General features: G+C 34.8%; 2 protein-coding genes across 2 annotated transcripts; one reads left to right on the top strand and one right to left on the bottom strand.

Moving 5' to 3' along the window:
* Positions 1 to 1,312: 1,312 nt before the first annotated feature.
* Positions 1,313 to 3,636, top strand: LOC114323597 (Protein kinase superfamily protein). Its single transcript, XM_028271236.2, has 3 exons — positions 1,313 to 1,606; positions 2,262 to 2,765; positions 2,872 to 3,636. The coding sequence occupies exons 2-3, from the start codon at positions 2,262 to 2,264 to the stop codon at positions 3,268 to 3,270; spliced, it is 903 nt and encodes a 300-aa protein (XP_028127037.1). The 5' UTR covers positions 1,313 to 1,606; the 3' UTR covers positions 3,271 to 3,636.
* A 7,576-nt stretch (positions 3,637 to 11,212) lies between these two features.
* LOC145798370 (uncharacterized) lies at positions 11,213 to 15,705 on the bottom strand. Its single transcript, XM_082885898.1, has 4 exons — positions 15,282 to 15,705; positions 13,366 to 14,281; positions 12,355 to 12,751; positions 11,213 to 11,993 (listed from the first exon to the last, which is right to left on the bottom strand). The coding sequence occupies exons 1-4, from the start codon at positions 15,288 to 15,290 to the stop codon at positions 11,351 to 11,353; spliced, it is 1,965 nt and encodes a 654-aa protein (XP_082742024.1). The 5' UTR covers positions 15,291 to 15,705; the 3' UTR covers positions 11,213 to 11,350.
* Positions 15,706 to 20,963: the final 5,258 nt, after the last annotated feature.

Genomic DNA, 20,963 nt, shown 5'->3' with positions numbered 1-20,963 from the left:
ACCAAACAGGCCCACTTTCCTCTTCCATCATAATAATAATAATTATTATTATTATTATTTTTAAGTAATTCCACACTAAATGACGTCACTAAAGTCGCTTTGAACACGGTCAAACGGAGGGAGTGGTCAAATTGACCGTGTAAATTAAGCCCGTTAATGTCCTCCTAAATTGACCCACATATTTTTCCAAAAATAAAAAATGTATTGAATACAAAAAACCAATTTTAAGATTTTAATCAGAAAAAAATTTATGTATTTAAGTACATACCATGTTTGCTCAGGGATTTAAAGAGGGGGATTGAATTGCTAATGTATGTGGGGGTCTATCATAAGAATAATGGGCCGATATTAGATTGAAGGGTCCAATTCAAAGTTGTGGACATATTTGATAAAAAAATTAATCAATTTTTAATATCTAATAAGTAAATTTTTTTGTGTAAAAAATTATGTTGATCAGGTATTTATAATCACGAGATTGAATCATTTTGATTCCAAAAAAATAAATAATCATTTTGATTCCAAAAAAATAAATAATAATACCAACCTTATAAATTTTTTTTTTTTAAACAAAATAAATCCACCACTGTTTAATTCAATCCTCTAATCCAATTAGTGGAGGGAAAGAAAGTTGATTCCTTATGGAAACTGTAATTTTTTAGTATTATATCACAACATAAATGGATAAACCTTTGGTGGTTATAAAAAAACTGCAATATTTATGATTCTTGTAAATATATTTATCTAAATTTTTAAGGAACAAATATCTTCAAATTCCAAATCTAAACTAAATCTAAACTAAATGGTATTTTTTGAATCCGTCATCATAGTTCTTGTTTTTATAATATAAATAGTTTAGTTATACTATTACTCATATATATTATTCAAACAAAAAATTGAAAGTCAATTTGATAATTATAAATTGTTCAATTTATTATATTTATTTTTTAAAAAAAAGAAAGTAAATGTATTTTTAAAAATATATCATTAATTTTTTTGTAACAAACATAAATAATTAAATAAATTATAATTATCAAATTGATTTAATTTTTTTATAAATAATTTATATAAAAATTATTACAAAATAAATAATTTAAATTATCAAATATGAGTCATAATGGCGCCATATAATCACAAAATCTTATCTTACGATGTCACGTGATTAATAATAAATTTTTTCCAAAAATATGTATGACGTCATATAGTTAATTAAAAATCAATATTTCCAAACAAGCTAAAACGTGGATTAAGATTGTAAATTACAAGTCAAAATTAACGCATAATAAAATTTTCAATTCCAAGATTGTCGGTTTCTGAGAAATAGGGAAAGCAAAGATCGCTAAAAACGTTTTATTTTCCTAAGCCTAATCCATTTAATTATTATTCAACTCAACCAAAACGGCCTTTAACTCAACCACTTAACCACAGTCAAACACAAACCAAACACGAGTTAAGCTCAACCCTAGGCTCCTCAGCCCTACTATATAAACCCCAGCTCCACGGCGCTTTAGCTTTTCCCTGTCTCGTGCCTTTTTGTTTCGTTGCTTTTTGGCTTGAGTTTGAAGCAGTGCTGCTGTGAAAGCTTCGCTCCAAAGCTTCCGATTTTCTGGTAAGTTTTGTTTTTGTTTTTTTCCCCTCTTTGATTCTGAATCGTTTTCGTTCTCGTTTTCAATCTCTCTTTGCTCATTTTGTGTTTTTGTTCTTATTGATTGATCTAAAGTTTTTTGGTGAATGGAGCTTCGATTCGTTTCTCGAAAGAACTTTATTCTCTGTTGCTTTTTAGTGGAGAGATAGAGAGAGTCTGAGAGATTTTTATTTATTATTCATATATTTATAATGGAATTCTGAAACTTTCAGTAAAAAAAATTGGCGATTTGAAATTGTAAATTGTTGAAAATTTTCTCCAAATCGAGCCTTGAAATTATATTATGTGTTTATGCGAGTTTGTTTTGTGCAACAGCATTGCAAGTTCTGATTTTTTTATACAATATACATACATATCGTTTTCCTGAACAAAAACTGCTCTGTTTGTGTAGTTTCAGAATTTTTTTTTTTTTTTTGAAATTTGATTTTATTTCACAAAAGCCTAGTTTTTAGTGTTTTTGATTTTTTTTCGTAAATCAGAGAAATTTTGAAGTTTTGGAAAATAATTATGTTATTCCTTGATTTTTGGACGGTTAAAATTGCCAATTGTTGAAGAGTTTCGCAGTGTTTGTATAACTTAATTGATTCTGTGATTAATTTTTCTGTATTTTTGCTTGAAGATGCCGAGCATGAACTCCGATCCAGCCGATCGGGACTCGGAGCCATTCGTGGAGGTTGATCCGACCGGCCGATACGGCCGGTACGGTGAGCTACTCGGTTGCGGCGCAGTGAAGAAAGTATACAGAGCGTTTGATCAAGAGGAAGGTATCGAGGTGGCTTGGAACCAGGTCAAATTGCGAAATTTCTGCGATGATCAAGCAACAATCGATCGGCTATACTCGGAGGTTCGGTTGCTGAGAACTCTGAAGAACAAGAACATCATTGCTCTGTACAATGTGTGGAGAGACGAAGAGCGTAACACTCTCAACTTCATTACCGAAGTGTGTACTTCTGGTAATCTGAGAGAGTACCGAAAGAAGCACAAACATGTCTCGATGAAGGCTTTGAAGAAATGGTCCAAACAGATTCTCAAGGGTTTGAACTATTTGCATACTCATGATCCGTGTATCATTCACAGAGATCTCAATTGCAGCAACGTGTTCATCAATGGCAACATCGGTCAGGTATGCTCTTTTTTCTAAATTGTGAATTGTTTGCATAAAAATGGTGTTTTTATAGCATTGATTTTCTGAATTTTGAATTGATATCTTGAATGCGCTTAATAAATAGGTGAAAATCGGTGATTTGGGATTGGCTGCAATAGTTGGGAAGAGCCACTCTGCACATTCGATACTCGGGACACCAGAATTCATGGCACCAGAGCTATACGATGAGGATTACACCGAACTGATTGATATCTATTCATTTGGGATGTGCGTGCTCGAGATGGTGACTCTTGAATTACCTTACAGCGAGTGCGATAGCGTTGCCAAGATATACAAGAAAGTAACTTCTGGTGTGAGGCCTCGAGCAATGGACAAAGTTAGGGACCCTGAGGTGAAGGCATTCATCGAGAAGTGTCTTGCTCAGCCGAGGGCTAGGCCTTCCGCGGCTGATCTCCTTAAAGACCCATTCTTCGATGGGATCTACCTTGATGATGACGAAAATGACAATGATATAGCATGCTAACAGTAGATGAGTTTGATTTTGTTTTTGATTTTCCCAACTTGCTTTCTTTTGAATTGTTGATGATTTTGGAGGGTTGCAGGGGGGGTTGTGGCCGGGTGTGGATTTTTTAGATGCTTGGTTTCAATTTTGTTTTTTTGCTTTTCAAGGTTTTGGATTTGGATTAAAAGTTGTTGATAATGATAAGCATGGAATTGAGGAAAATCTGGGGGAGTGAAAATGCAAGGGGGTCTTTGTTTGATGTAAATAGACAATTTGGTCACACAAATATTAAAAATTTGTTAAGAAGATTGGGATATCTTCTGTATGTGAAGCTGGTTTTGCGTGGAATCTGGATATATCAAATCCCTGTGGTGTATTTGACTCCAAGGTTGTTGGCATTTCATTCGAGTATAATATTTGATTGGAGGAGAGTCCGAATTGTAAGAGCATGATTGGTTAACTTTTATAGTTTATGTATTTATTTATTTATAAATAAATAAAAATTTATTTGGGGTTTATTTCGTCTTAAAAAAATTATAAACAATTTATAGAAAAAAATTCAATATTTGTTTAACAATACAAAAAAGTTTATTGCAAATGTTTTAATTCATTCATTCATTCGCTTTACCCTTTATGGTTTGTAATAATCTGACTTCCCCCACTTTCGAATGTCATAACATTCGACTTTCATCATTTATCACCTTTTACACACTTCTCAGGGTTAGTTTTTTTTTTTTTTTTTTTCAGTTTTTTTAGTTATTATTTTAGTCTGGGGTTAGTTTGGTTAGTTTTTTTTTTTTTTATAGTTTTTTTATGAGAGCTTTTTTAGTAAATCCATTCTCTAAGAGTGGAGTTCCAGGAAACCCATACTGTTTTATAATATTCCATTAGGTCCATTTTATACAAAAAGACCAAAAAAGCCCTAAAAAACACGCGCCCCTCTCTCTCTCTCTTTGAATCTAATAACCGTTTCTCTTCCCCTCTCTATTCTTGCGCAAGAAATCACGCACAGTACCTCTACAGTCCAGAAATCCAAACCATATTCCACATCGCCTCGACGCCCCGAAGACTGTATTCCTTCCATCGTTGCATCGTCACATCGTCTCATCATCTTCTCCCCATCCCTACGCCGAGAAGCCTGTCTTCGTTCGATCGTCACATCGTCTCATCATCTTCTTCGCCGTTCGTACGCCCAGAAAACTGTATACGTTTCTTCGCCGAATCGTTCCCTCGTCTCAACATCTTTGTCGTCGAAATGGCCAAAAAACGTAAGCATTCATTTACTCTGAACCCCTCAATCGTAATCCCTAAATTTTTTCATTTTTGCACTCAAAAACATTACACTTGCCATTACATTGTGTTCACAACTGTCAACAATCGACAATGTTATAATTGTAGTTGTTGTTATTGAAAAATGTGAACATTCACATTGATTGGAAATGGTTTGATGATCAACTTATTCCAGATGTTACCCCGTTGTTGTCCAATGCTGTGACCATTCACATGGTTTCAAAAAATTTTTGAACAGTTCTTTTTCTGTTGCTGTTGGTAACAGATATGAACATTCACATAGAGTTAAAATGTTTGCGTAATCAGGTATTAATGGTGTTGTTGTTGTATGCTGTGAAAATTCACAGGCATTGACACACTTTGGCCAATTCTGTTGTTGTTCTTGTTGTTGGAAACTGTGAACATTTACATTGCCTGAACATTGTAGGACAATCAGATATTATTGGTTTATCTTGTTATAGGCTGTGAACATTAGCATTGCCTGAAAATCTTTGGACAGTCAGATATTTTTGGTGTTGTTGTTCTATGCTGTCAACATTCACATTTGCTGGAAATTTTAGGAGAGTCAGATGTCGGTGGTGTTAATGTTCTTCGATGTGAACATTCACATCGCCTGAATGTTTCAGTTCGATCATATATTATTGGTGCTTTTGGGCTAGTATGTGAACTTTCACATTGTCTGGAACATTTGCCTGAAAATTTATGACATTCAGATATTATTGAACTTTCACATTGCCTGAAAGTTTTAGTTCAATCAGATATTATTGGTGCTTTCGGTCTAGGCTGTGAACATTCACATTGTCTGAAAATTTGCCTGAAAAATTTAGGACATTCAGATAGTATTTGTGTTATTGTTCTATGCTGTCAACATTCACATGCCCTTCAAATTTTAGGAGAGTCAGATGTCGGTGGTGTTAATGATATACGATGTGAACATTCACATTGACTGAAGGTTTAAATTCGATCAGATATTATTTGTGCTTTTGTTCTACTGTGAACATTCACATTGATTGTAAAATTTGACTAGAAATTTACACAATACAGATATTGTTGGTGTTGTTGTTCTATGCTATCAACATTCACATTTGCTGGAAATTTTTGGAAAGTCAGATGTCGGCGATGTTAATGTTCTACCATGCCAACATTCACATTGCCTGAAAGTTTTAGTTCAATCAGATATTGTTGGTGCTTTTGGGCTAGGCTGTGAACCTTCACATTGTCTGAAAAATTTGCCTGAAAATTTAGGACAGTCATATATTATTGGTGTTCTTGTTCTACGCTGTCAACATTCACATTTCCTGGAAAATTTAGGAGAGTCAGATGTTGGTGGTGTTAATGTTTTACTATGTGAACATTCACATTGCATGAATTTGTTACTTCAATCAGATATTATTGGTGCTTTCGATGTAGGATGTGAACATTCTCATTGTCTGAAAAATTTTAGTTGAGTCAGCTATTATTGGTGCTGTTGTTCTATGCTGTGAACATTCAAATTGCTTGAAAATTTTAAGAGAGTCAGATTTTATTTGTGCTGCTGGTATATGCTGTGAACATTCACATTCCCTGACGATTTTAGGACAATCAGATATTATTGGTCCTGCTCCTATGTGAATGTTCACAACCACACACAAACTCTGGTGATTCACACCAACGCACACAACTGTGAACATGCACACCAATGGAATAGTGTGAATGTTCACATCTGTTCGACTATGGTAATCACATGAGCCTTCACTTATTTTTTTTTAAATGCTCCATTTTGCAGACGTCGCACACAAGAAAACCGGAAAGAGAAAAAGAGATGAGTCCCATGCGAAGGAAGAAACCCCAAAAACAAATACTTGCACCAATGTCGACAAGCGCCATGTGAACTACAGATCTAATATGACAGGACTGGTCAAATTAATGAAAACCACCAAGTTCACAGAAGCACAGCTTCGCTGCCTTCGACAAATCCCTTTTTGGAATTTGTTTGACGCATTGAGAAACAATCAAATCGACCTTAATAAATGCATGAAGTATGATGATGTTGTTGTGCATGTACTACAAATGTACCAAGCTTCAGAGGATGCCTTCTACATTGGGCAGAAGAAGATGAAAATACACAACAGCGACATCAAGCTGATTTTCGGTGTGGACTGTGGCAGCAAGCCAATTGACATAACATACGGTGCGAAACCAAAGACTGGCATTGTAAACAGAAGATGCAAAAACGTAAGCCGGTTGACTTCAAAATGGATACAAACCCTTTTGACCGAGGCATTGAAAGGAAAAAAGAAAGATGACAACGAAGAAGTTGCCCGACTAGTGTGCATGTATGCTTGCCAGAAGCTTTTTTTCTCAACAAGCGGAGAGACAATAGGATGGGGCTACTACGCACATATGGTCCCACTGGAAAGCATGCAACAATATGATTGGGCGAAGCAAATTAGGACAATGTTGACATCGTCTATTTCCCAAAATGACAAAAATCCAGCAAAAGTCACCGGCTGTGTCATGTTATTGATGGTAAATACCCATGTTTTCCAATAATAAGATTGAAATGTCCTCCAGTGTTTTTCATCTAAGCCAACTGTCAACATTGGCATCTGCACCTCTGATGTGAATGTCCATAGGCAATTGTGTTTCATATATGTGAATGTTCACATCTGAACCACTGATCATAACATACTACTGTGCATGTTCACAACAGTGCCAAAGCACTTATGTTTCTGTCATCATTCACATCAGTGATTCAAATGTGAACAGTGTGAATGTTCACATTCAATGATAATGTACCACTCTGAATGTTTACCACACTGCTCTGTAGGCAATTATGTTTTCACTGCTGTGAATGTTCACATCTGAAGCAGTTAATGTGACTGATCACATTGACTCATAACATAACTCTGTGAATGTTCACAACAGTGCCACATCGTTCACGATTCGCAGATGTGAATGTTCACATTCAATGACAATGTGATACTGGGATGTTCACAACAATGCCACTGTGATTAATGTTCACATAGGTTGCCATTACTCTGCAAATGCTAAATAACAATATGCGTTTCTTATTTTATTGAAGTACTGGTTGTGTGAGCACACAACCATCCTCCAACCTCACATACCCAATGCTTTTCCTCGCTGTGTGAAGTGGGATCTGACTGCTTTGCAGAAGAAGATTAAAACCATCTCCTTAGCAGATTTGGGTTTTAATGAGGTAGGGCCTTCAACTAGTGATCCAAACATTCACATTATAACACCACCCAAATATATGCGTTAATTAACATAATTTTTTCATTTCCAGGTTAATGCAGGTGAACTCTTTGCAATCCCAACAGAATTACAAAAGTTCAAGCGTAAAACATTGAAGGTGGAGCCTGAAATTTATGAACCAGGCAGAAAATGTCCCAACATTTCTGACATCAAGGGAGAACAACACAGTGGCAGCAGCTCCCACTTTTCTGGGGATGGGGTAGACCTGAAGGACAGTGATGAGGACATTCACATTCCATTTACCAGCCAACATTATGACAGAGCTATTGTAATACCAGACACAAACCAACCTGATATCATTGATGTCCTTATCCAAGAAAATCGGAAGGCTTGGGGCGTCATAAGGCAATGGGAAGCAAAGTACAAACACCTTCAATTTTCATGGGAGTTGAGGGCAAGAGTCATAGCTGATCTTGAGCATAGATTGTTTAACCAGTCCAGCCCGCCCAATGTGAATATCGAAATGAAGAAGTCCATGGAGCAGAAGGATCAAGAAATCAAACGCTTAACGCAGCTGGTCATCGACTTAGAATGCGATAAAACAATTCTTCAGGATCTTTACGATGACCAGTCAGTCCACATTGTCACACAAGCTATGTCAGAAAGGCAACCCCCTAGCCCAATGCAACACAATATCAGCCCACCTTCTAGGGTCAAGCGTATAAAGGAAAAAGATCGCAAAGAACATCGAGTGCCTGACTTCCAATACCCAGATTTACCTGGCCAAAAGCAGCCCCCTCCAGTCGAAATGGTTGAAGATGAGGAGGAACACCCACCAGCGAAGCAGCCAAAAAAATTATCCTTCACCAAGAAGTTCAAAGTCTGGGCCAAGATGTCCAAACATGACAAACAAAAGGTCCAAGCTTTACAAAAAAATGGAGGCGATGAGTAAGTGACTGTGCAAACATCCAATGTTAACATTCACATTCCGTAATAGTCTATATTCCTAACTGTGTTCAGTTTTTTTGGGTTGTTGAGATATATGCAATGTGAATATTTACATTGGTTTGTTAATAATGCACAGGCTGCTGGTGTGGAAAGGAGATTCGAAGGCTACACATGTGTATTTTGATGACATTGTCAACCTTATCAAGGAGGAATCAATACACAGCAATGTATGCCATTACAAATATAATTCAGTCTTCATGCATTTGCACACACAGACACACACACAATGATGTTGTATCACATGTGTGAACATTCACATTTGTGGTTGCTCATAGCAATTGTGAACACTGATGTGAATGTTCACACTCACGTACGATATTCATAATATGACCCCATGTTTGTGCAGCTCATAGATGCATATGCTGAACTGTTGCATGAACAACAAGAGGTGGTCAACCCAACTTCAGATGAAGCCTCATTGATCTTCACGAGCATGTGTTTGGTAAAATCTATCATTCCATTACTTGTAATGTGACTGTGAAACTTCACAGTTCATTAATTATTTGTCAAATGTGTACAGAAAGTGATACGAGAGTACCATCCTCGCAAAAGGAGTAAACACATTGACGCACATGTCAGAAACTACCAAGGAGAGAGATACCTACTATTCCCATTGCATCATGAGTACCACTGGACGATAGTTGTGTATGATGCTAAAGAAAATTTGTGGAAGCATTACAACTCGTTGCGCCCAAGACCAGGCATACATGACCCGCATATCGACCAAGCACAGGAAATTGTAAGTGGCTATTTTTCAACACAAACATGACTTGTCCTCGTGCATTAAATGACTGTACACACACATATGTTTGTTGGTCCCTAATGTGAAATTCCATACACAGAGGAACTACATTGAGCATGTTGTGACCGTTATTGGCGAGTCATCACCGCTACACACTAAGTTAGCAGGCCAAAATCCAGCACAACCAACCAAAAGTGTTGATGTCTGTCCTCAACAAGGCGACGACTCGTAAGCCTCACTAAATTTTTTTTCAAATCCTCCACAACCATTATGCAAATATTCCTGTCAACTGCTAATCAAAACCATTTCACATTTACAGAGTGGACTGCGGACCTGCAATATGTTACATCATGCGGGCGCACGTATATCATGAAGAAATTGTGGGCAGCCTCAGTAGTGCAGAATGGTGTGGACTACGAGATTTGTTAGTGCATAGTTTTTTGAATCATAAGAAATCAGAGCTTCCTTAAAACCTATAGGTGGGGGGTGTCCACCTACGAACTAACCAACAGTCTATTTGAATGTTAATATGGAAAGCGTTGATATTTTGACACAGCAACTGATTGTAAAACAGTGATACAACATCTGTTAATCGGAAAAAGGCAGCTGCGAATTTTGAACTACTTTTGGTGTTGTTATGTTTTACATATGTGAATGTCCACAATTGTACCGCTAATGTGAATGTTTACAGTCACGTACGATATGCATACTGCTATGTTGTTGTGAGAAAAATTTCTGCAAATGTTTGAACCTGACTGTTGTTAAGTACACATACTTTGTGCAGGAGTGTACACTTGGTCTACGTGACATAATTACGGATCACATACACATGTGTGAACATTCACATTTGTGGTTGCTCATAGCAATTGTAAACACTTATGTGAATGTTCACATCACGTACGATATTCATAATGCCGTGTTGTGATTAGCATTCACTTATGATATTCAAATGCATATGCACTAATGTTTACATTCACTTACGATATTCATATGCACTAATGTTTACAGCTATGACTGTTCACAGTTTCAACACTGATGTGAATGTTCATAATCACTTATGATATTCATAATGCCGTGTTTTGATGAGCATATTTGATGCGATTTGTGGAACCAGTTTTCAATGTAACACACATACCTTGTGCAGGAATGTACACTTGGTCTACGTGACATAATTACGGATCACATACACATGTGTGAACATTCACATTTGTGGTTGCTCATAGCAATTGTAAACACTGATGTGAATGTTCACACTCACGTACGATATTCATAATGCCGTGTTGTGATGAGCATTCACTTATGATATTCAAATGCATATGCACTAATGTTTAGATTCACTTACGATATTCATATGCACTAACGTTTACAGCTATGACTGTTCACTGTTTCAACACTGATGTGAATGTTCATAATCACTTATGATATTCATAATGCCGTGTTTTGATGAGCATATTTGATGCGATTTGTGGAACTAGTTTTCAATGTAACACACATACCTTGTGCAGGAATGTACACATTGTTCGCATGACATCATTACGGGTAACATGAACAGGTGTGAATATTCACATTTCTTTACATTCGTAACAGTTGTACATGTTCACACCATGTCAATCTTCATGAATGTGAAAGTTCACATCACATCTTGTATTCATGTCAACATTGACAACAATAAGGTAAAAACGTTCAACCCATGTGCAAGTTTTCACATAATATGATTCGTTTACGTAAGTGTGAATGTCCACATCATGTATTTATCATTACAACTGTAACAAAAAATCAGTTTCGTACAGAAAAAGAAAATGAAAAGGCACAAATGAATATAAGAATCCAATGTAAAACACAACGTTAAAATGAAAAATGTACATCCTATATCGGCTCCTTGCATGACTTCCGATTATGGCTCCCCAGCTTATCACATCTCCCGCACCTTATTTGCTTAAGTTTCTCACCCCTTGATGGGATCCTATTCTTTTTCGGCCTTCCGGGTGGTCTTTTCACAGTTGGCGGGTATATAGTGAAGTCCATGGGATCAAAAGACGGCTTCTCCACCGATGGTATAGGGAATATGGCACCCGAATACGCTCCACGATATGTCTGTACATGAAAGTAATGTTCCACACAATCATTGAGATTGTAGCGGCTCTTCTGAATGGCAACAACAGCATGGTCACATGGGAATCCGTTAATTTGCCATTTGAAGCACGAACATGTACGCCTCGCAACATCAACAGTGACAGATGGTATCGAATGTACTTCAAACACATTCTCATTGGCTTTGCTAACTTGCCAAGACCTGCTGTTATTGAACGAATCCATAAGCCTTGTTTCAAATGTAGGACAAATAAGCTCATTCCATTTGTTTGCTTGGTCACGCCGTGCAGACATTTGCCGCATCAACTGAGTACGAATTGTGTCCACCATTTGAGTGATAGGAAGATTACGCGCTTCTTTAATCCAGTTATTAAATGACTCCGCCGCATTGGAAGTCATCTCCCCATAACGCATGCCCCTGCACAATATCACAAACATTTTACACCCCGAAAGTTAACAGGTTTGCACACTCACGTTGACTGATGTGAACATTAACACCATTCGCAGTGGACATTAACATCAACTTACACGATGCACAGATGTGAACACTAACATCAACTTAAATGACAGAATGATGTGAATGTTAACAACAGCAAAATATGACAACTTGTTTGAACATTCACATCATTCAAATGAGTCATTGCTATCAGATGTGAACATTCACATCACTGACATTGAACGTAAAACACAATTGGAAGATTTTTACAAATCGTAACTGATAATTCACATCGCTACCATTTTGACTTGCCCAATGGAACAGTTTATGAAACTGTTATTACCTGAAGTATGAATTTGCCCAGTGCTCAGGTGCCAAGTCCTTGAAGAAATCATGTGCTCGTTGTTTACCCTCCTCTTTTAATTTTGCAAGCTTTTCATGGAACCCTACCACAGTTGGCTCATAAGCACAATCACCCAAACTACTTACTAGGTGATCCCTGAAGCCATTATCAATTCCTTTCATCCGGTCTCTTAAATTGCTCTTCAAGTGTTGTAAGCAATAACCGTGATGACCCGATGGGAACACCTTCGGCATAGCTTCTAACAGGCCAAGATTACGATCCGAAATAAAAGTAATCTGCCGGTTACCATCAACAACCTTCCCAAGTTCATGCAAGAACCACGACCAATTCGCCGTGTTCTCCGAATCAACAACCGCAAATGCAACAGGAAACAGACCTACAACACAACACCAATACACAACTGTTCACAGTATTCCAAAATGAATAGAAAACAATATAAACGAAACAGGTCATGTGATTGTTCAGCAATTGATAATGTGAACATTCACATTAACGCCCATCAATAATTCATTTTTGATTGTTCAGCAACTGATAATATGACCAATCACAGTAATGCTCATTAACAGATCAACTGACAGTAGTATACACTGATCTGAATGTGAATGTTCACACAACTATCATTAGCAGGCACAGATGTACAATACTGTGAATGGATCAATGTAAAATAATGTGAATGTTCACATTCCAGGCATCAGCAGACACAGATGTGAACATTCACATCAGTGCATACTAATGTCAATGTTCACAGTACTTATAATTTCTCCATCACTCATTTGTCCATACTATGCATGTCAATGTGAATCTTGACATGAATATAGAGGTAAAAAAATTACTAACCATTGTTTCCGTCTTTTGCCGTTGCCGCCAGTAGCTGACCTTTGTACTTTCCTTTGAGGAATGTTCCATCCAAGAATAATAAAGGCCGACAAGAATTGAACCCAGAAATACACGCAGCGAATGACACAAAGAAACGACGAAACTGTTGACTACTCGCATCATAGTCAATATTGACATAACTCCCTGGATTGTACCGCATCACCGCATTCGAATACCACCGCAGCTGGTCAAACGATAATGAGTGATCTCCATGAATACTAGCCTTTGCTTTCTCCACAGCCAACCATACGACGTGGTAACTCACATCTAGCCCATAATCCCTCTTCAAAATAGTAACAACATCACACGGCCGAGTCAACGGCTTGTCCCTCACAATTTCAGATATGGTACTCGACACCAAATCCGAACTAACTCGTGGATTCTTCGATGTTCGGACATCCGTACCACACGTATGCACATCACTAAAACTCTTGATGTAGAAAAAATCATTTGCTCGTTGTGCTCTACAATGTATAGCCCACAAGCAGCCCCTCTCCTCCCGCATCGCACACACAGCAGTAACTCTTGTTGTCTCGTTCTTCACATATGTAAACTGAAACCCACATTGGATGGCGTACTTACATAAAACGTCACGAAATTCTTGTGCACCTCCAACAAACCGTTGTCCCACATGCGTAATACCATTTGCCCAAGAGGCTGACAACAACACCTTCTCGTTATGGTGGCAAAATCTTCGTAATGCATCAATTTCTTCCTCAACCCCCACACGAACCAATCCCAAACTAGTCGACTGAACAGTACCACTTTTCAACTCAACCACAACTTCTACATGTTGTACCCCCATTGATTTAGCAAGCAGTAACATGTTCTGAAATTCTTCCTCATTGTCCAAATCACACTTCCTAATCCCAGGTAGTTTACAGAACAGTGAAATAGAACCAGCAGACAACTCATCCCATTTCTCACACAAACACTCCACCAAACGAGAATAACACATTGCGCGGGCAACATTTATTACAGTTGTACTGCAACCATATGTACACACCAACAGCATAAAGGTATCCATCTCCTATAAAAACACAAAAACCACAACAATGAACATTAATATAAATCAATATGAAAATTCACTTTGTGCAGAAAATGGATGAGAACGCGTACAGCCGAAGTGCTAAATCCATGCTTCAGAATACGAAGATGTGAACATTTACATTGTTGTTAACAACATGTCAACATTAAGGAAACATCAAAGTAAAATGACAAAATCAACAATCTTCACATCATATTCGCGCGATGTGAACATTTACATTCAAACAGACACTCTAAATTATATGACACACACAGAGCCTCATTCAGCAAACATCAATTTCAAATGAGAACATCCACATTCTTCACATAATCCACATTAACAAATTGTTAACATCCACATTGACCTATATACTGATAATCAAATCATCTACAGAGATCCTCATTACGCATGCGTCCAAGTAAAATCAGAACTACACATTTAATCAAAATCAACATCAAAAATCACATTGTGCAAATAATCAAAAATTACTACGTGTACAGTTCAGGTGCTAAATCCATAATTCACAAATACAAAGATGTGAACATTCACATTTATATTAACAAGATGCCAAAATTGCAAACATCAAAGTAAAAATGAGAACACCAACAAACTTCACATAATATTAACAAAATCTGAACATTTACATTGAAACATACACTCTGAATTATATCACACACACAGAGCCTCATTAAGTAAACATCAATTTAAAATGAGAACATCCACATTCTTCACATAATCCACATTAACAAAATGTCAACATTCAAATTGCCATATATACTGATAATCAAATCATATACACAGATCCTCATGACGCATACAACTAACTAAAATGAGAACTAACACTGTTCTTCACATAATATGAATGTACTCCCCTCCACATGACGACGTAAGAAGCATATAATTGAAAAGCCAGCGCATCCAATTCACATCAATCCAAAAACAGAGCATCTGCTTCATCATACAAATGAACTGAACATTTATTCACAATCAAATTGATACTAACCTTAACCATGCAATCCTACAATCCTCCAGAAAGTCGAACACAACTGATTCGAACTACTTAAAGCTCGGAAAATGTGACAGCCGAATAGCTACCTCTTCGTCATCTTCACTCGCAAACCACAGAACCAGAACCAGACTAGAACACCAACAATGAAACCCTAGCACCACCAATCCTTCGAACGAGTATGCAAAACATAAACGTATCTCTTGGAATTGGCTTGACGAAGAGAAACGTAAAATGGAAACTGCCAAACTGAATCACCGAGGAAACAGCCACGTAAACAGCCACATAATATGTAAATGCGTATAACACTGTACACATACATATATATATATGGGGGCAAAAATGTCCAGTAAAATATGTTAAATTAGGAAAATGGACCTTATGGAATAAAAAGAAAAGTTCATGGGACTAATCAGGTTATCATATTCTTTTGTGGACCTAATGGGTTATAACAACTATAGAATAGATTTATCAATAAAAATCTCTTTTTTTATACTTTCATCATTTATTTTAGTTTTTTTTTTAACTTTTTTTTAAGAAAAAAATGAAATAATTATAATTTAAATGTGATATTTTATCTTATTGATCTTTTAATTTATTTTATCTTTTTATAATTATTTTCACCCAAATGTGGTATGCCAAACGTGTACTCAATAGTAAACAATAGTCATAAATTTTTTGTTAACATTTGTCATAATTATATATATAATTAATTACCTAAAAGTCTGTTATGGTAGCTCAAGGTCTTATTTAAGATTTTTTTGTATTAATAAGTCCTATTTAATAAAAATAAGAATATTATCAATTTTACATAGTAATGTTCTAAAAAAATGGAAAAAAAAAAAATCAAGTATGGGATTAAACGTTTTTACCTTTCTACTTATTAGTTTGATTTAATTATCCAATAAAACTAAGAATATTATCAGTTTTTTTCAATTTTAAAATTGAGAACATTATCAGTTTTTTTATTTTTTATTTTTCTTTTCAATTTTGCATATCAATGTTCCATCATTATTCTCCTTTATAGACACAAAATTGCATAAAAAAATAATTTAGTTTTTTTTTTTTTTTACACATAATTTTTATTTTAATTTTTTTAATTTGAAAGTTGATGTTTTAAAGTTTTGAAAATCAAAATAAATGTTAAATCATTATGTTCTTTTCTAGAAATCATTGTTTGATGGGCAATTTCGACCATTAAAATTTTAATGAGACTTAAAGATCGAAAAAAATCTTAAATCTTAGTTAGGAGTATGGATTGGTGTAGGATGTTCTAAATAAATACATTTTTTAAATTTTTATAAAAAGATGTTTAAAAAAATAAATAAAAGATGTTGATTGATATGATCTAAATAAATGTAGTTAGGCAAGAAAACACACTTGCATAATTTAACCCAAGGCTGATTTGTGTGTAAACGTCCTTTTATTTTTTATATTTATATTTTTATATATATATATATATATCTAATAGCAATGGTAAATGTACGAATTTGGAGTGAAGTCAAAGCAAAGAAAAGTCAAAGCGTGGAATGGGTTAAAATGATGATGTGTGCCAGCTTTGAGATTGACGACCCGGCCCATACAAAAGAACTTGTAGAATGTTTGGCTTCGAAGTTTGAGGACTTCGTAAAGAATGTTTTTTTATTTTTTTGAAGAGAATTTGGTGAAGAAGTTTGTAAGGCGTGTTTGAGGGGTTGACAAAGTTGTTGTGCTGTCGCACTCTATATGGTTGGGAAAGAAATTGCCGTCTTGCCTTCGTTTTCATTTTGCAGAATTTAAAAAGTAAAGTGGTCCATAAGATAATGAAGAACAATGCCATTTTTGCTGTCAAGAGACTCCTGAAATTGTGGAAGTGGAAGTGGAAGTGGACCTCATCTCTGTACATTATTATGATATGAATTATTTATTTTTGTCACATTATTGATCAAATTATATTTATCTAAAAATTAAATTGATTCAATATAAGTGATCACCTAATTAATAAATCATAATAGTTATCCTTTAAGAAAAAATAAAGAACTAGTATAATTTGGTTCTGCAACTGAGTATTGATATTCAATCTGTATGATATTTTGCATGGAACAATAAAATTTAACTAAATCCAACAGTTTTTGAAGTTGTAAGGACTGGATTAATCCAATTGGGATTAGTTGATAAAAGGGAATTATTAAGAGTTTTTTTGGTATAATCTATCATAGCATTTTTTTAAATTTTTTTTTTATCTTTTTTAGTTCACGTTACTTTTTTATTTTTTTTTTAATATATTTTCATAAAAAATTAAAAAAATATATTTAGGGGTTGTTGGTGATGTCTTAAATAAATATACTTTTTGACTTTTTAGATTAAAAAGTTGAGAACAAAAATATGATTGTTTGGGTTAACTTTTTAACTTTTTATGAAAAAAATATGTATTAAAAAATTGTATAAATTTTTTACTTTTGGTGAATAGTGATAACTTTTTAATTTTTTGAGTAATTTTTTGACTTTTTGAGCACATGTCAAACTTGACTTTATTTAAATCATTCCAAACACATAAATATATTTTTTAATTTTTTACGAAAAGATGTAAAATAAAAAATAAAAAGATAATATGAACTAATAAAAAAAAAAGTGCTAATATGTGTTATTAAAACCTTCACTGAGAATGGGTCAATTCCATGGCGAAGGAGGAAGAAGGTACTGGAGAAGTTTTGAAAAGGAGGTTCGGGATTATCATTATTATCCCAAAAGTTCACATGGAAGCCAGTCACTATCAAATGAAAGGCCTTCAAAAAATCATTTTCTTAACTAAAAAAGAGTTATACTTGTAACATAAATTATGGGTTTTAGAAAATTGATTATTTTAATCAGTTATTTTAATTTTAATTATTTTAATATGTTAAAATAGTTATATTTGAAAAGAGAGTCGAATTTTTTTTATAATTAAATGTGATATTTATAAGTAAAAAAATGAAATGAATATGAATTTTAACTTATTTTATCTTTTAATACTATTTTAGTCCAATTATATGTTAATTGGAATGTGAAAATAACAAAATTATGGTGTGGTATAAGTTTAGAATTCTACCAAGTAATTTTATGACATTTTCAATTACACTCACTTCTCCAATCGGCAATTGAATGACTATAACCTTTTAAGGGAGTGAGGATCCTCTCCTTGCAGCTTTCGTGCTTGCGCCCGTCCTTGCAGGCTTTCGGGTCTACTTTTAGGCCCAATTTTAATAATCCGAACCGTTCATATTTTATGATTTATTCAGTATATCATACCTGTAAAAAATCAAGTTGATCGGATATCATAAAGCATATGTTCGGAAAACTGTTTATTAAATTCTTTAAAAAATAGTGTTTAGTTCAATTTTTCAAACACATACTTTCTGATATCCGATCAACTTGATTTTTTACAGGTATGATATACTGAATAAATCATAAAATATAAACGGTTCGGATTATCAAAATTGGGCCTGCAAGTAGACCCGAAGGCCTACAAGGACGGACGCAAGCACAAGCTTGCAAGGAGAGGCTCTTGACTCCTTTTAAGGGGTATATGTGTTTGAAATAAGGGTACTTTTTATATTTAAAAATAAAAAATGACTGACATAAAAAAATGGGGGATTTTTTTTAAGGTCCCTGATATTAAAAATTTATAGCATAAAGGACACTCAATATTTTCATAATGTCTAAGGTCCTTCAACATCAATCCAGAGAAAATTCGATCCAGAGAAAATTCGATCCAGAGAATTTCTCTGGAAAATCCAGAGAAATTCTCTCCAGACATCCAGAGAAATTCTCTTTATCCAGAGAAAATTCAGATAGTCCAGAAAAAATTTAGACATCCAGAGAAAATTCAGATAGTTCAGAGAAAATTCACAAAATCCAAGAAACTCTGCATCATCATGCATTTTATATGTTCTCTTACAAATATCTTTTCATGAAGAGTTGCTATCAAAATTCTGTTTGCTAATCCTAGTGCTCTTTGTAGATCAAGTCCAACAAGATGAGGTGGTTGACAGTAAGATCTTGCAATACCCTAGCATAGACAAGAAAGAAAAGAAGTCATTCCCTAGACTTCCAGAGAAAATTCAACTTCAAAGAGAAAATTAGTCCAGAGAAATTCTGGGAAGAATTTCTCTGGACTTTCCAATTTCTTTAAGATTCCCTAGATTCCCACTGTAAATTTCTCTGGCCTTCCATTCTCTCTAGAGAAATTTCCATTCTCTCCAGAGAAATTGTAATGTGCTTCATCTTGTTTGAATATGCTATATTGTTGATATTGATTCAGAAATTCTACAATTATTTGGGAAATTCCTATCATTTTCTTTGAATGAATTCAATAAATTTTTGTTGTACTTATCTACAAATTTTCCAGGGTATATCTATCCTTACCTAATTCCAAATTTCTCTGGACTTCTTTTCAAATTTATCTGGACTTCCCACTGTCCAGAGAAATTCTCGCCAAATTTCTCTGGATTTCCCACTGTAATTTCTTTGGACAAAGTAAGTTCAAGTCTCATCTTACCCTAAACTCTCTCTCACTCTCTAATATTTTTTCTTTGGATATATGGTTGTAGAAGAAGCTTCTGATTCTCCAAATTTCTCATAGCCATTATTGGTCATTCAAAATCAAAGAATTTCTCTAGTTACCTACCAGGAAATATTTCTTGGTTATCTAAACTTCTTTATTATTGGTCATTCAAAATCAAACCAAACCAGAGAAATTTGGGCTACCTAGAAACAAAAAAAAATCATAATTTTCTCTGTGTTTTGAACAAATTAGAGAAAATTGTAATTGTTTTTCTCTATGATTATTTTTCTAAGAAACATTTTATCAAACAAGTTAGCTTCAAAGCTCATAGCTATATGTTTTACAGTTCTAAAAAGAGTTTTGTCAAACCAAATCTCAATCGAAAGAGTCCATAGCTTGTTTCTCTGCAAATCAGCTCCATGGCATCAAGAGAGGAGGATACACGAACATGATTACAGAGAGCTGTACACGGGCTCTCTCTCTCGGCTTAGAGAGAGAAAGGAGAGCGTACACAGCAAGGAGAGACCCACACACCTAGACCATGCATGAGGGACGGGATGGAGAGGGCAACACAAAGAACGACCAGCTTCTCTCTCTATAATGGAGACATGCATACGGCAGACCAGCTTGTTGCTCGGACTCAGGACAACGTGGATGGAGAGGGGATGGGGTGAGGGACCTTAGACTACAAAAGAACAGATTGTGGACTTAATCCATTACTAAAAGTTTGATAGGGACCTTAGACCGATTTTCCCTAAAAAAATTCTATTATTATATTTAATATCTTTATATTGTCAATAAAAGTAAGAGAGAGAATAGTATCTCTATATTATGTGGTTTTTAATTGAGTTAATTTTATTATTTAAATAAAGAAAATAATTGTATAAGCAAGATAAGAAGGACAGAGATAATAAAAAAATATGATAGTTTTATGTGAAATTATTTAGGATGAATTATGATTATGTCCTAAAAAGATAAATAATTTTACTCAAATTTTGTGAAATTTAAATTATGAGATTATGCATTCCTTATTGAAAAAACAAAGATAAAAATAAAATAAAATAAAATAAAATAGGAAATTAGGGGGAGTAATATTCTTCAAATTCACTTTTTATTTATTTTTTTATTTATAATAACACTCTCTTCTTCTCTTCTCC

The sequence above is a fragment of the Camellia sinensis genome, chromosome 8 (assembly GCF_055761805.1).
Source record: "Camellia sinensis isolate YWXY chromosome 8, ASM5576180v1, whole genome shotgun sequence".
Taxonomy (NCBI): Eukaryota; Viridiplantae; Streptophyta; class Magnoliopsida; order Ericales; family Theaceae; genus Camellia; species Camellia sinensis.
Note: the sequence above shows the minus strand (reverse complement) of the source record. Positions and strands in the feature narration are given on the sequence as shown.

Bases quoted from the DNA above. Each gene is read 5' to 3' on its own strand.
- LOC114323597 (XM_028271236.2), top strand. From the start codon at position 2,262: ATGCCGAGCATGAACTCCGATCCAGCCGATCGGGACTCGGAGCCATTC. The intron at 2,766-2,871 runs GTATGCTCTTTT...CTTAATAAATAG, and splicing joins TCAATGGCAACATCGGTCAG to GTGAAAATCGGTGATTTGGG.
- LOC145798370 (XM_082885898.1), bottom strand. The intron at 12,752-13,365 runs GTAGTCAACAGT...GTTGTGTTGTAG, and splicing joins CAATATTGACTATGATGCGA to GTCTGTTTCCTGTTGCATTT. The intron at 11,994-12,354 runs GTAATAACAGTT...GATATTGTGCAG, and splicing joins TGGGCAAATTCATACTTCAG to GGGCATGCGTTATGGGGAGA.